The sequence below is a fragment of the Danio aesculapii genome, chromosome 3, assembly GCF_903798145.1.
Source record: "Danio aesculapii chromosome 3, fDanAes4.1, whole genome shotgun sequence".
Taxonomy (NCBI): domain Eukaryota; kingdom Metazoa; phylum Chordata; class Actinopteri; order Cypriniformes; family Danionidae; genus Danio; species Danio aesculapii.
Window position 1 is genome coordinate 60,510,833 of NC_079437.1, and position 14,858 is coordinate 60,525,690.

The window sequence follows — 14,858 nt, forward strand, 5'->3', positions numbered from 1 at the left end:
TCACTGGAGGCCTTTGTAGATGTGTGTGTGCGGCTCTTTAGCCGCCAAGAGGACTGTACGTGGTACCGGAATTAAGTTGTGTTTATTTCAGAAGACGAAGGTGGTTGCTACACTGAAGGCTTGATAATAAACTAAAGTTAGATAACCTGGCGGCAGCAAGCTTCTTTCACGCCTTATGGCGCAATCTAACCGTGTAGCTAGCCTCCCGCCCTTTTAGAGCTTCTAAGAATATGATTGGCTAACTGTTTTACAGTGTACTGTCGGTTTGAACGCTGATTGGCTGTTGGGTGTACGAGTCACTGTCATGTAAACTAAGAGCGAATAAAACGTCACTAAAGAAAGAGAACGCCTAAATAAACTAGCATGATTGGTTAAATTACTGTAATGTCCGGAATTGATTTATAAAACTGAAATATGACAAAAGTTTTATGTTAAAACGACGCTATGAATAAATTATCTCGAACGCAAATTGTAAAAACATTCACTTTTGAAGGAAGTGGAGACACTCGGTCAATAACCGTGTCTATTCCTGAGGTAACTTATAATTACAGCAAAGTTTTAATACGTTATATTGTAATTTCTGAAGTCTGTCAGTAAATATTTATATATATTTTTAAATTCAGGTTCTTGATCCTCAATATGGCATGTACGTTTGGCCCTGTGCAGTGGTACTTTCACAGTATGTGTGGATGGCGAGAGGAGAACTACAAAACAAGATGGTTCTTGAGGTGATTAAACTACATCTGATTCACTGATCTAGTCCCTGTCCTAAAGCCTTTACTTTGGTATGTTTAATTAAAAACGACATGTGTTTTGGGCGTTTATCCACACAGCCTAAGGTCATAAAAATACTATTGAAAACAATATTATCATATCTTAAGATATGAATTAAGATATTTTTTAAAAGTGAGTAAACCTGTTGTTTTTAAAGCGATTAGTTGACTATTAAAGTGAGTAAACCTGTTGTTTTAAAGCGATTAGTTGACTTCGTAAAAGTGCATACACCTGTTGCTTTAAAGTGATTAATTGACTTTATAAAGTGAGTAAACCTGCTGCTTTTAAAGCGATTAGTTGACTTTGCTTTATAAAAGTGAGTAAACCTGCTGCTTTTAAAGCGATTAGTTGACTTTGCTTTATAAAAGTGAGTAAACCTGCTGCTTTTAAAGCGATTAGTTGACTTTACTTTATAAAGTGAGTAAACCTGTTGTTTTTAAAGTGATTAGTTGACTTTACTTTATAAAAGTGAGTAAACCTGTTGTTTTTAAAGTGATTAGTTGACTTTACTTTATAAAAGTGAGTAAACCTGTTGCTTTTAAAGCGATTAGTTGACTTTATAAAAGTGAGTAAACCTGTTGCTTTTAAAGCGATTAGTTGACTTTACTTTATAAAAGTGAGTAAACCTGCTGCTTTTAAAGCGATTAGTTGACTTTATAAAAGTGAGTAAACCTGTTGCTTTTAAAGCGATTAGTTGACTTTACTTTATAAAAGTGAGTAAACCTGTTGCTTTTAAAGCGATTAGTTGACTTTACTTAATAAAGTGAGTAAACCTGCTGCTTTTAAAGCGATTAGTTGACTTTACTTTATAAAGTGAGTAAACCTGCTGCTTTTAAAGCGATTAGTTGACTTTACTTTATAAAGTGAGTAAACCTGCTGCTTTTAAAGCGATTAGTTGACTTACTTTATAAAGTGAGTAAACCTGCTGCTTTTAAAGCGATTAGTTGACTTTACTTTATAAAGTGAGTAAACCTGCTGCTTTTAAAGCGATTAGTTGACTTTGCTTTATAAAAGTGAGTAAACCTGTTGATTTAAAGCGATTAGTTGACTTTACTTTATAAAGTGAGTAAACCTGCTGCTTTTAAAGCGATTAGTTGACTTTGCTTTATAAAAGTGAGTAAACCTGTTGATTTAAAGCGATTAGTTGACTTTACTTTATAAAAGTGAGTAAACCTGTTGCTTTTAAAGTGATTAGTTGACTTTACTTTATAAAAGTGAGTAAACCTGCTGCTATTAAAGCGATTAGTTGACTTTGCTTTATAAAAGTGAGTAAACCTGTTGCTTTTAAAGCGATTAGTTGACTTTACTTTATAAAAGTGAGTAAACCTGTTGCTTTTAAAGCGATTAGTTGATTTTACTTTATAAAAGTGAGTAAACCTGTTGCTTTTAAAGCGATAAGTTGACTTTACTTTATTAAAGTGAGTAAACCTGTTGCTTTAAATGTGATTAGTTGACTTACTTTATTAAAGTGAGTAAACCTGTTGTTTTTAAAGCGATTAGTTGACTTTACTTTATAAAAGTGAGTAAACCTGTTGCTTTAAAGCGATTAGTTGACTTTATTTTATAAAGTGAGTACACCTGTTGCTTTTAATGCGATTAGTTGACTTCGTAAAAGTGCGTACACCTGTTGCTTTAAAGCGATTAGTTGACTTTACTTTATAAAGTGAATAAACCTGTTGCTTTAAATGCGATTAGTTGACTTTATGAAGTGAGTAAACCTGTTGCTTTTAAAACGATTAGTTGACTTTACATTATAGAAGTGAGTAAACCTGCTGCTTTTAAAGCAAAAAATCCTCATAATTCAGAAGCCTTGTTTACATTCTGTTCTCCAATATGGCTGGCTGATGATGCTTCATTTAAACACAGGAAAACACAGGAGGGCAGTGAATGATCAGTCTGTCTATGTATGTGTGTATGCGTTTCAGCTGGGTGCCGGTGTGAGTTTACCCGGTGTGGTGTCTGCGCTGTGCGGTGCTGCTGTGATTCTGTCAGACAGCGCTGAACTGCCGCTCTGCCTGGAGAACTGCAGGCACTCGTGTGTCCTCAACAACCTCTCTGATGTACCCGTGCTGGGGCTCACCTGGGGACGGGTCTCACCTGAGCTCCTCTCGCTGCCTCCTCTGGACCTCATCCTGGGCTCAGATGTGTTCTATGAGCCTGAAGGTGTGCTGTTTGTTTCATCTTTATTCCTCTGTTTAAATAAGAGTGATACGAGTTTCTAAACGCTGAAAACACATTGCTTTTTGCGCAGATTTTGAAGACGTGCTCATGACCGTCGGCTTTATTTTGAGGAGGAACCCTCATGCTCAATTTTGGACCACTTACCAAGAGAGAAGGTGATCCAACAAAAGTGCATTATCATCATTTTTTAATTATTCGTTGCAATAGATTAAAATGATTCTGCAGTCATAATTATTAATCATCCAGGATGCCTAATTAAAAATGGATGCTGTTTTTATTCCTGCTGTTCCAGTGCTGATTGGTCCATAGAGGCTCTGTTACACAAGTGGGAACTGAAGTGCATTAATGTTCCACTGGAAACTTTTGAGGCAAACAAACCCCATCTGGCTGGATCAACACTGCCTGGAAATCACACTGTACAGATGATGATCATTACAAACAACTGGATTTAACGTGTGTGTATATATATATATATATGTGTGTGTAGATGTATGTTTCTTTAATGTTTTAGATAATGTAAACACCTTTTTCCAGCTCTTTTCAACTTCATCTCATTAGTAGTTTGTCATTTATTTTATATTGCAGTATTTTAAATCCTCCTATTTAAATGTTAAGACGACTAAAACATTATTATTTTAATAAAAATATCCGTTCAAGGATTCGGTTTTATTCAAATGCATTATAATATATTACCTACATGCACTGAGAAGTGAATAGAAATATGCATTTTCAAAATGGGGTGTACTCGATTATGCCGAGCCCTGTACAAATATTACAGATATAAAATGGTAATAAGTTATAAGTGAAGTAACTATTTTCATATATTGTGTCCTTTAACTTGACTATCACACATTTTAAACAGATTTAAATATTCAGTGTAACAGGTTTACGTGTCAATTATTCATATCAAGCATAAATATAACAAGATTTAATAGTGGCATATTAAAATACTCATTAATTATCAATTTTAAATCAGTCATCATGTTTCAAACTACAACCCTAAATCAGAAAAAGTTGTGACAATATGGGAAACCAAAAATAAAGAAAGTAGTGATTTACTTTGACTTGTAGACAATACAACAAACATTATTTAATGTGTTCCTCATGATTATATATATATATATATATATATATATATATATATATATATATATATATATATATATATATATATATATATATATATATATTTCAAAATAAACACTTATTCCAATTTATTTTTTTTGCTACACATTTTAAAAAGTTTGAGCAGTAAAGCCGTTTAACACTGTGTAATGTTGCCATTCCTTTTCACAACACTTAAAAGACGTTTAGGGACTGAAGACACCAAGTGATGACGTGTTTCAGGTGTCATTTTGTCCCATCCCTACTGCAAAGAACTCTTGAGGTGGGAAACAGTACGGGATTTTCGTTGTCGCATTTTGCACTTCAAAATATGCCACACATTCTCCAATGGAGACAGGTCGGGACTGCAGGCAGGCCAGTCAAGTACCTTTATCCTCTTTCTCCACAGCCTCTTCCTTCGTTCTGTAATGTGTGCAGATTGTGGTTCTGCATTGTCTTCTTGAAATATGCATGGGCGTCCCTGGAGAAGAAAGCAGCATATTGTGCTCCAAGATGTACTTTTCAGCATTAATGGAGCATCACAGAAGTGCGTTACCTTTGCCAAGGGCACTGACACAACCCCATACCATGACAGACCCCGGCTTTTGGTAACAGTGGATGACTTCGGTACGGAGCACACGGCGTCCATTTCGCTAAAAAAAACTGAAATGCTGAATCATCTGACCACAGTGCATGTTGCTGTCCATCCCAGATGCCCCCGAGCCCAGAGAACTCAACGGCACTTCTGGACACTGTTAACATAGGGCTTCCTTTTGGCACAGTACAGTTTTTACTACTATTTGTGGATTTAACCATGTATTGTGTTACTTGACAAAGGTTTGCCACAGTAGTCCTGAGCCCATGTGGTGATATGGCTTATAGGTGAATGACGATTCTCAATGCAGCGCCACCTAAGGGACTAAATCAAAACTACAATCACCTGTTGACATCACCTGTTTAAAATCACATCATTAACCAGATTACCTGATTACTAGCCCTAAACTGCTCCTGTCACAACTTTTTTTGAAGTGTCGCAGGTCTGAATGACAGGAAAGGATGAATATTTACAAATTAAGTTAAGTTGACCAGACAAAACATTAGTTATTTTGTGTTTACATTGTCTGCAGTGAAATACAAGTCAAAGTAAATTTGGAAGTCACTACTTTCTTTTTTAGTGTTTTCTATACTGTCTCAATTTAGTCTATTTGTAAAAGATACCAATAAGCGAACTGTACCGTACCACTTTTTGGGTACCCTTTCCTGAAGATAGTAAAGCCAAATCTGGATAAATAATACATCAAATCAATGTAATTTATCACCTCTCCATTACAAATAATGCATATACTATTGTCAGTATTTTCCGATGCATTGTGCAACCCTAATATACATATTCCAATATGCTCATTCATTTTCTTTCTTGGCTTAGTCACTTTATTATTCAGGTGTCACCACAGCGGAATGAACCGCCAACTTACCCAGCAAATGTTTTTATCCAGCGGATGCCCTTCCAGCTGTAACCCAAATATATTCTAATATATTCAATACAATTTAAACAGTGTGACATATTGCGCAACCCTAATAAATCTATTCTGATATATTCATTATATAATTACTCCAATATACTATTTATATATATATATATATGTATATATATATATATATATATATATATATATATACATACATATATATATATAAATATATAGTCATTATATGTAAATACTTCGATATATTTATTATATTTAAATACTCTTGATATATTATGCAACCCTAATAAATATTATATAAATATTCCAATATATTGTGTAATCCCAATATATTCATTATATATAAATATTCTGATATATTGTGCAACCCTTTTATATTCCGATATATTCATTACATATAAATATCTGACATATTGTGCAACCCTAATAAATCAATTCCAAGATATTCATTATATAATTCAGTATACTCTTAAATAATATATATATATATAATATAAATATTCAGGTATATTGTGCAACAACAAAACCAATGCATGCAACACACAAATGCTTCCCAGATAAAATAAATTCAGCCATGCCTCTGCAATACTCATATTACATATATCACAATGAGTTTTCTGATGTGTCGTGCAACACTAATTTCACCCATATATTGACATTGCTCACTTTACTTGCACTTAATAAGCTTTCCCTGTATGTTTCCATCTTCAAGTCAAGCACACACACACTTTGCAATGACACACAGACAACACTTTTTATCAACTGGTTTATTGAAGATCTCCCAAAAGATGTAAATAAATAAATCAAAAGAACAGAACAAAGTTGATCGATAAAGATGCTTTCAAAATGGAGGAACGAAATGAAAGTGAAAGCGTTTTTCTGCCACCAACACAGTATGTGCTGCTACTGTTTGACCTCGGCAACAGCAGCAAACTGGAGAAAACCGGCGGACACAGCACTGCAACACAGCTAACCAGCAAAACTCAACAGCTAGACAACTGCGCCTAGTGCACAAAAAATACACAAGACACAGGGTTAGAATCCAACATCACACACACAGCAAGATGTCTAAAAGAAACACAAGCGCTGCTTTTACACCAGAACTGTAACATACAGCAGCACAAACACAAGCTACTGAGACTCACCGGGTTCCAGAATAAAGCAAAGGAATCACTTAAAGCAGGTTTTAAAGATACACTCCACATTTTACAGCTCTCCTTTAGAGATTTTTACCATTTATAATCCATTCAGTCTACACTTTTAGCTTAGCTTAGCATAAATCATTGAATCGGATTAGACCGTTAGCATCTCGCTCAAAAATGATTATCGTTTTCCTATTTAAAGCTTGACTCTTCTGTATTTAGATCACCACAGGCATAAATGCTATATAAATTGTAGTTGTATAGTTTGCTAGATAGATTAGAGTATAGTTGCTAGCCGTATCAGACTAAAAATAGCAACTTTTCCATTTATATCATTCACCGTGCACAATGTAACTAGAGAAGAGTCGAGCTTTAAATAGAAAAATGATCAAAACTATTTTTTTTTTTTTAGCAAGATGCTAATGGTCTAATCCGATTCAATGATTTATGCTAAGCTATGCTAAACGTGCTCCCGCCAGACCCGGAGATTGGCCGAATGCACTGAAAATAGGTAAAACTCACCTATTTAACTCTACAGGAGCTGGTCTGCATGAGCACTATTAGCTTGGCATAAATCATTGAATCGGATTAGACCGTTAGCATCTCGCTCAAAAATGATTATCGTTTTCCGGTTTAAAGCTTAACTCTTCTGTATTTACATCGCCCCAGGCATAAATGCTATATAAATTATAGTTGCTAGATAGATTATAGAGTATAGTTCTCATTTTACGTTGGTCTTAGTACACGATGTAACTACAGAAGAGTCAAGCTTTAAATGGGAAAATTATGTACTTGTTTTTTTTTTCTTTAATTTTGAGCAAGTTGCTAACGATCTAATCTGATTCAATTATTTATGCTAAGCTAAAAGTGTTTCCATCCGTCCCCACGATTGGCTGAATGGATTCAAAATAGGTAAAACTCACCTATTTAACTCCAGATAAGCTGGTCTGCAGGAGAACTTTAGCTTAGCTTAAATTATTGAATCGGATTAGACCATTAGCATCTCGCTTAATAAAAAGAAAAACAATAATAATTTAAGGTTGACCCTTCAGTAGTTACATCTCCACAGGCATAAATGAAATATAAATCATATTACACAGTGCTAGTTACCTAGCTGGGGATTGTTATTAGGCCAGAATGAGACTATAGCTAGCCATATCAGCCTAGAAAATAACAACTTTTCATTTTGCGGTCATAGAACACGATGTAACAACAAGAGAGAAGCTTTACATAGGAAAATGATCAAAAACCTTAAATTTTTTGTTTATTTAATTTTAAGCAAGATGCTAATGGTCTAATGTGATACAATAATTTATGCTAAGTTAAGCTAAAAGTGTTTCTGCCAGACCTGGAGATTGGCTGAATGCATTGAAAATAGGTAAAACTCACCTATTTAACTCTACAGGAGCTGGTCTGCAGGAGCACTATTAGCTTAGCTTAGCATAAAGCATTGAATCAGATTGGACCATTAGCATCTCGCTCCAAAATTATTATTGTTCACAATGTTAATACAGAAGAGTCAAGCTTTACATTGGAAAATTGTCAATTTTTTTTTTTTCATTTTGAGCAAGATGCTAATGGTCCAATCCGATTCAATGATTTATGCTAAGCTAAAACTGCTCCTGCAGACCCAAAAATTGGCTGAATGCATTAAAAATAACTGTAAAAGTCACTTAACTCCAGGGGAGCTGTAAAAGAGCCTATTTCCAAAAAAATAAAAGATCTAAATGTGCTTGTATCAGAAAAGTGAGGTGCCGCTAGAAAACCATCACCGAGATGCGTTTACCTTAAAGGCCAATAGAAATGATGCTCGTCCTACTCGACGAATTCAGAAGCACATACACGTTTAAAACAACCTCACTGCAAAAATGGGAACAATGTATGGAAAGAACAGATTTGCAACAACTGAACAGTTCCCTCATGGCGATCAGTCATAATGACCTTTAGGCCCATGGTGTGGATTTTCTGGGTGTTCAGTCTGTGGATCCTCAGGCTCCGTCCGACACCAGACAGCTATAATCGGCCAGCGGTGAGCGAAGAGATGCACCTGAGAGAACACAAACAATGTTAAGAAACTGAAAAAGCCTGAGTGTGTATTTTACATGAGCGGGTTGCTGCAGCGAGGATCACGATGCCGGCTCAGCATCATGATGTCTATTGGTCATCAGCAATGGCATCGTCAATCGACCCAACCCCCTAATATATATTCAATCCATGATCCATGTTATTTGTGCACCTCTTTGTATAATAATAATAAATAATAATAAGCAATATATAGAGTTATTGAATATCAGCATATGCGTCTACCCCTGAGCAGTGTTAGGATGATGCCTGTCCGTCATCGTCAGCAGACTTCGGTGCACTTTTAGACCTGGACCGGGACTCTCTGTTGGACGCTGGCGTTCGGCTCCGGGAACGGGACCTGGATTTGGATCTCGAGCGTGACCTGGATCTGGAAGGAGACTTAGACTTCTTCTTGTCGGGAGTGTGGGATTTGGAGCGGGAGCGGGAATAGGAGCGTGACCGTGATCTGCTGTAGCGGGACCGGGAGCGGGAACGAGAGCGACTCCTGCTTCTGGAATGGCTGCGTCTCCGGCGCCTCGGACTGCGAGAGGAGAAACACACAAATGATGGATTACTTCATTATTCCAGTCACTTCACAACAACCTCCAACTGTATTCACTTATGATGATCAGAATGGACCCTTTTCACAAGACTGTTATCATTTTTTTAAAAACGTATGAACATTTAAATGCATTTATGTATGTAGTACATCATCTTTGCATTAAAAAAACCCAGAATTAACACTTATGCGAGGTGTTTTTAATGCAGTTACTATAGGACAGGAGAGTTCACTTGACATTATTCTCTCCTCTGGCTGCCGTCAGTCTCACACTATATTTTTCCCTTTTTCTGACTGTCTTGATAACACCATCGTCAAGTTTTTCTTTCATTATTTCAGCAAATAGGATTGTAAATAAATAATTTGTAGTCCTCTCCGATTCACTGCACTCGAGGTTTCCCCAACCATGACGCCTTCCACTACTGAGAAACCCAGAAATGTGAAAAGGGTCTATTAGGGGTGGGCGATATGACCTAAAATTAATATCACGGTATTTTTCATCTTTTGAACGGTGACGGTATAATATCATGGTATTACTTTAAATAGCAAAATAATATACATCTCAAGGAAGAACGGACAAAAGAAAGTCTCACTTCTATCACTCTTTAAAAGTTTTGGTTTGGGTCATTGTAAATGCTCAGTCTCGTTATGAGCTGATCTTCATTTCTCTGTGTTGGTGGAATAAAGCAGGCGAGTCAGCCGCACCATCTTATGAGCAGACAGAGCAGGATTCTCATGATGACCACCAGCGCAATTCCGCTCTTTGTTATGAGCCGTAGTTTCAGTGTAAACTTAGTAAAGGTGAGTTTCTTTGGCGATGATGTCTACAGTATTTTATATTTAGCGGACATTTGCGCTGAACACGCGGTGAATGCAACACATCGAGATTCAGGCACCTTCTCCGAAAACACTCGATTGATCTCAGCTGGCGGATCAACATTTACCTCATGTCATGATCGCTGTCATCTGCGCCATTATTATTATTATAACTTTAGGTGAGGTTTGCAAACCTGTGCACTTTTCACTCTTCAGCCGTTTGCATTTCCTGCAGTAACAAAAGCTCCCTGTTATCTGACAGCGGGAAGCGTTGAGTGACTGACAGCTAATATGAACCAATACAGCAGCAGGGTAGAGCGATTCAGCAAGTTTTTAGAGAAAATCAAATCAGATTGCACTACAACCATTATATTCAGACACACAAATGCTCCCAAATATATTATGAGGGCGCATAGATTACATTTCGGGCGCTCATGCGACCAAAATGGTTGCAATTTCGAGCCCTGTAGTATAAGGACATGTATTCAGACCACAACTGAACGTTTGAAGAAAATTGAATGCCTTATTATTTAGAATTAGCTATTATTGATGTAAATGCAGCCGTTCAAGGCGCATAATTGATTTATACCGGTATTGACGGAATTAGAAAATCCATGTCGTGGCGCAATGTCACACCGGTGATGACTATGACACCGGTGTACCGCCCACCCCTAGGGTCTATTATGATATTGGTTTTATAATGCTGGCTTATTACTTTACGGTTTACCTCAAATAAAAAAAGTATTATTTAAAAAACTATGTGTTTATAAGTAAATATAATGTTATAATAATAATAACAACAAACAAACACACACGAGGACAAAACTGTGGGTAACTTTCCATTGAAGAAAGAAAAACCCACTGGTCAATGAAATAACTTGATACCAAAAAAATCAAAACATAGCAATGTTTGTTTGTGTAAACGCTATGCTATCATCATATTTCAATTATTTAAGTTTAACACAGATGTTTAACACGCAGAAGTATTTGCACGAGTATATTACATACAAAATCACTGCAAATACCAAAATTTACCTCAAATGCATCAATTGCACAAGTTTAAATAATTGCTTTAGGAGAAACATATCCTGTGTGGGGTCCTAACGCCCCAGTATATTGATGCTCAGTGAGCGCCGTCTTTCAGATGAGATGTTAAACTCTCTGTGGTCATTAAAAATCCCAGGATGTCCTTTGAAAAACAGTAGAGGTTTATAACCCTGGCATCCGGGCCAAATCTGCCCTTTGGCCTCTATCAATCATGGTCTCCTAACCACCCCCATATCATAATTGGCTTCATCACTCTGTCTCCTCTCCACCAATCAGCTCGTGTGCGGTCTGACACAATATGGCTTTACCCTGTGCCGCGTAGTTTTTTTATGAGCCAGTCTGAGGCGCGAGCGGTTTTGCTTTCTTGCTTGCGCTCGCGCGCGTCTAACATTATATCTGAAATAACAAACTTCTTGAGCTGATGATAATAACCTGCGCTTGATTATTGACGTGCTTTTGAAACCAGATCCTGTCAGACACTGACAAACGCGAGAGTGAAACATGAAAAAACAAAGGAGAAGCCGGAAAAAAGGAGCACATTATTATTCAGCAAACATGAACAAAATGCCATGTATAACTAACTTATTATCTTCACCTTTTGGACTAATATGAACCGGGATAGGTGGAATTACTGTCTAACAGAGGCTACATGTGCTGCTGAAGATTACAGACACAGATGAGAGGTTTACACTGACTGTAGGCTATATTTTGGGTTGTTTTTAAATCCAAATAAGGACTAAATGTCTGTTGTGTGTTGTTCTTCTGTAGTTGGTAACATATCGGAGACTGTAAGGGTCTGTATGTGTTTATATATATGTTCATTTATTTAGTTATTTAATATAATTGCAGACGTTACAGTAGGCTCATGTTCATTGAAAAGTTAGTATTAAACATTATACAGAAGTATTTATGTGTGTAAAGTGTCTGTTTTGTGAGAAGTGCTTCTCATATGATATGCGAGCGACCCGTACAGCTTTACTGTAGACATTTTCTCGAGTGAAAATGACGTAGACTGAAACTTTCTGTCATACACCACAACCATTTAAAGGGTACACTTGGTAGTGGAAACGCAAGCCTGATAAAGGTGACCCGTACCGAACCATACCGTACCGTACCGTACCAGTCAGTGGAAACGAGCCACAAATTTACCTCAATTAAAGTTCATGCTTGTCAAGATTTTGTGGCCCTAAACACCCTCCATACTGAACTAGTCAAAAAAATACACGGTTTTGCTCGGTAATTTGATGCAAACAAACAAGAGTCTTAACAAGTGCTACAGTCGATGTATTCTAAAATGTTGTCGTTTAAATGTTTGAATAACTAGCACTTCTTGTGTGTTTTGTCTAGTCTTACTGAATCGCTGAATGCCTCCTCAATTGTAAATCGATTTGGAAAATCGTCTGCTAAATGTAAATGTTTACCTTCGGCTGCGGCGTGCACCGTGTCTTCTACCGCCTCCCCCACCACCGCTGCCGCGCCGCCCGCCGCCGTAGTATGAGTCTGGCGGCCTGCCGTACCGGGCCATCTGAACCCGGAGCTCCCTGCCGTCCAGGATCGCTCCATCCATCGCGTCCATTGCGTCTTCGGCATCCCTCTTGTCGTGAAAGCGCACAAAAGCGAATCCTCGGCTCTCTTTTGTGTATCGATCTCGCGGAATATAGACGTCTCCAACTCGGCCGTACTTTTCAAAGACGCGCCTCAGCGTCTCCGGCGACGTGCGGTACGTTAAATTATCCACTTTTAACGAAGTCATGCCGTCAACGTCCGGCGGAGGCCTGCCGTAGCTCATTTTGAATTAACGCACCAAATAAAACAAGAGAATTTGATTCGCTTTTGTCTTCAACAGCTAAGTCTGACCGCGTATTTCAGCAATAAACAAACACTAGTTGCCGTCGACCTGCCCGCGAATACAACAATGAGCTCGCGCATGCACATTGACACTCTCAAAATGGCGGGGTCCGGTTGTTGCTAGAAGGGATACAGCCGCGGCCGTAAGTTAATGATAATTATTTATATTATTTAACACATTACCAGTTAATTGTGTTTTATTAACGTCTACTCCAAACCCAACCCTACACTCAATGTCAAAACAGTAATTATACCGAGTATTATTTATTAAATTGCCCATTAAATTGTGTTTTCTTAACACATATCCTTACCCTAACCCTAAAACCAACCCTTATAGTAATATAAAATATTAATTATTGCTGTACAGTGTCACATACAAGACGCTATATTGGCGTGAATATCCGCAGCTGTATCCCTTCTAGACTTTACCGCCTCCTCCGCGCGTTCTGAAAACTGAAGGCAAAAGACTTTAGCGCCCCCTGGTGGTTGTATTTTTTTCTTTTCGCTTTAATAAAGTGATGGTTCACCCTAAAAATGGGAATTCCGTAATAATTTACTCGCCTTTACTTGTTCCAAATCCGTTTGAGTTTCTTTATTCTGTTGAACTACAAAAAAGGAAGACATTTTGGAGAATGTTGGAAACCAGTAACCATAGACTTTCATAGTATTTGTTTTTCAAACTGTAGACCATTTCAGTGTGGCGATGTCATTGGCCCATGAACATTTGCTGCTTGTTGTCAAATTTCATAACTAACAAGAGGCAATTCAATCATAACTTAATGTTAAAACAGTTCTCATAACATTATTTATCAATATGAGGACCTTTTTGGTTTCTTTGAAGCTCTAGAAATTAAAAATGTAAAACAGGAAATACGTTGGGGACCATTGTTAATGTTTACATCCCTCAAAATGGTTTATATGGAAGTCAATGGGTACAGGTTTTTAGCTTGCATTCATTCCTTCATTTTCCTTCGGCTTAGTCCCCTGTTTATCACGAGTCACCACAGCGGAATGAACCACCAACTATCCTGGCATATGTTTTACGCAGCGGAGGTCCTTCCAGCTAGAACGTTTTCATCTTTCTTCAAAACATTTTGCGTTCAACAGATGAAAGAACTCTTAAGGGTTTGGAACCACTTGAGGGATAGTAAATAGCGAGTCAATTTAATTTCTTGGCTGAATTATCCTTTTAAAGTGAATGTTTGCCCACAAATAATTTACTCAACCTTGTTTCAAACATCTATTTGCTAAATAAAATAAGATATTTAGAAAAATGTTGTAACCACTTCCATAGGATTTGCTTTCATATGGATATCTGAATAATGTATTTAATAAAATTTGATTTTACTGTGAAATTCAATAAGTCAATTACTAAACAAAATGTACTTAAATAACTCAATAATTAGAATACAATTAATAAAATATTATTAAATAAAATTCAGATAAAAAAAAAACCATTGCCCAAAAATTTGATTTAAATAAACTAATTAAATAGGACCAAAATGAGCTATTAAATCTGTTAAAAATAAATAAGAAAATTAATGTGTAAATATTTTCCAATTAATAATAAAAAATAATTTCCAAAAAAAAAAAAAATTATATATATATATCATTTGAATTTGGATGAGTGTCTTTTGCATGAGGATTATCATATTTGAAAAAAGAAATAAAATGTTTCAAAGGTGACTCTTAAAGCTTTTGTGTTTGTTTATTTTGTAAGTATCTTAATATGATCATCCACTCCCCGGCCACTTTATTAGGTACACCTGTCCAACTACTTGTTAATGCCAATTTCTAATCAGCCAATCACACATAAGCACTCGTTACAACCGAGGT

General features: G+C 36.7%; 2 protein-coding genes across 3 annotated transcripts; one reads left to right on the top strand and one right to left on the bottom strand.

The window, feature by feature from the left end:
• The first annotated feature begins 163 nt into the window (after positions 1-163).
• On the top strand, positions 164-3,614 carry mettl23 (methyltransferase 23, arginine). Its single transcript, XM_056454370.1, has 5 exons — positions 164-534; positions 624-728; positions 2,700-2,937; positions 3,026-3,110; positions 3,248-3,614. Exons 1-5 carry the CDS (start codon positions 445-447, stop codon positions 3,405-3,407), a joined length of 678 nt encoding a protein of 225 aa, XP_056310345.1. The 5' UTR covers positions 164-444; the 3' UTR covers positions 3,408-3,614.
• Positions 3,615-6,298: 2,684 nt separating this feature from the next.
• On the bottom strand, positions 6,299-13,100 carry srsf2b (serine and arginine rich splicing factor 2b). Of its 2 annotated transcripts, XR_008836311.1 has the most exons (4): positions 12,596-13,100; positions 8,996-9,293; positions 8,630-8,735; positions 6,299-6,550 (listed from the first exon to the last, which is right to left on the bottom strand). XR_008836311.1 is itself a non-coding variant. In XM_056454372.1 (3 exons), the coding sequence occupies exons 1-2, from the start codon at positions 12,961-12,963 to the stop codon at positions 9,008-9,010; spliced, it is 654 nt and encodes a 217-aa protein (XP_056310347.1). In that variant the 5' UTR covers positions 12,964-13,100; the 3' UTR covers positions 6,299-8,735; positions 8,996-9,007. The 2 variants fall into 2 exon arrangements, 1 of the variants encoding a protein (XP_056310347.1); XM_056454372.1 differs by having other exon boundaries at positions 6,299-8,735.
• Positions 13,101-14,858: the final 1,758 nt, after the last annotated feature.

Excerpts from the sequence above, each read along its gene's own strand:
- mettl23 (XM_056454370.1), top strand. The coding sequence starts at position 445 with ATGAATAAATTATCTCGAACGCAAATTGTAAAAACATTCACTTTTGAA. Across the intron at positions 2,938-3,025 it reads TGTGTTCTATGAGCCTGAAG|ATTTTGAAGACGTGCTCATG; the intron begins GTGTGCTGTTTG and ends CTTTTTGCGCAG. Across the intron at positions 3,111-3,247 it reads ACCACTTACCAAGAGAGAAG|TGCTGATTGGTCCATAGAGG; the intron begins GTGATCCAACAA and ends CTGCTGTTCCAG.
- srsf2b (XM_056454372.1), bottom strand. The coding sequence starts at position 12,963 with ATGAGCTACGGCAGGCCTCCGCCGGACGTTGACGGCATGACTTCGTTA. Across the intron at positions 9,294-12,595 it reads GGTGCACGCCGCAGCCGAAG|TCCGAGGCGCCGGAGACGCA; the intron begins GTAAACATTTAC and ends CTCCTCTCGCAG.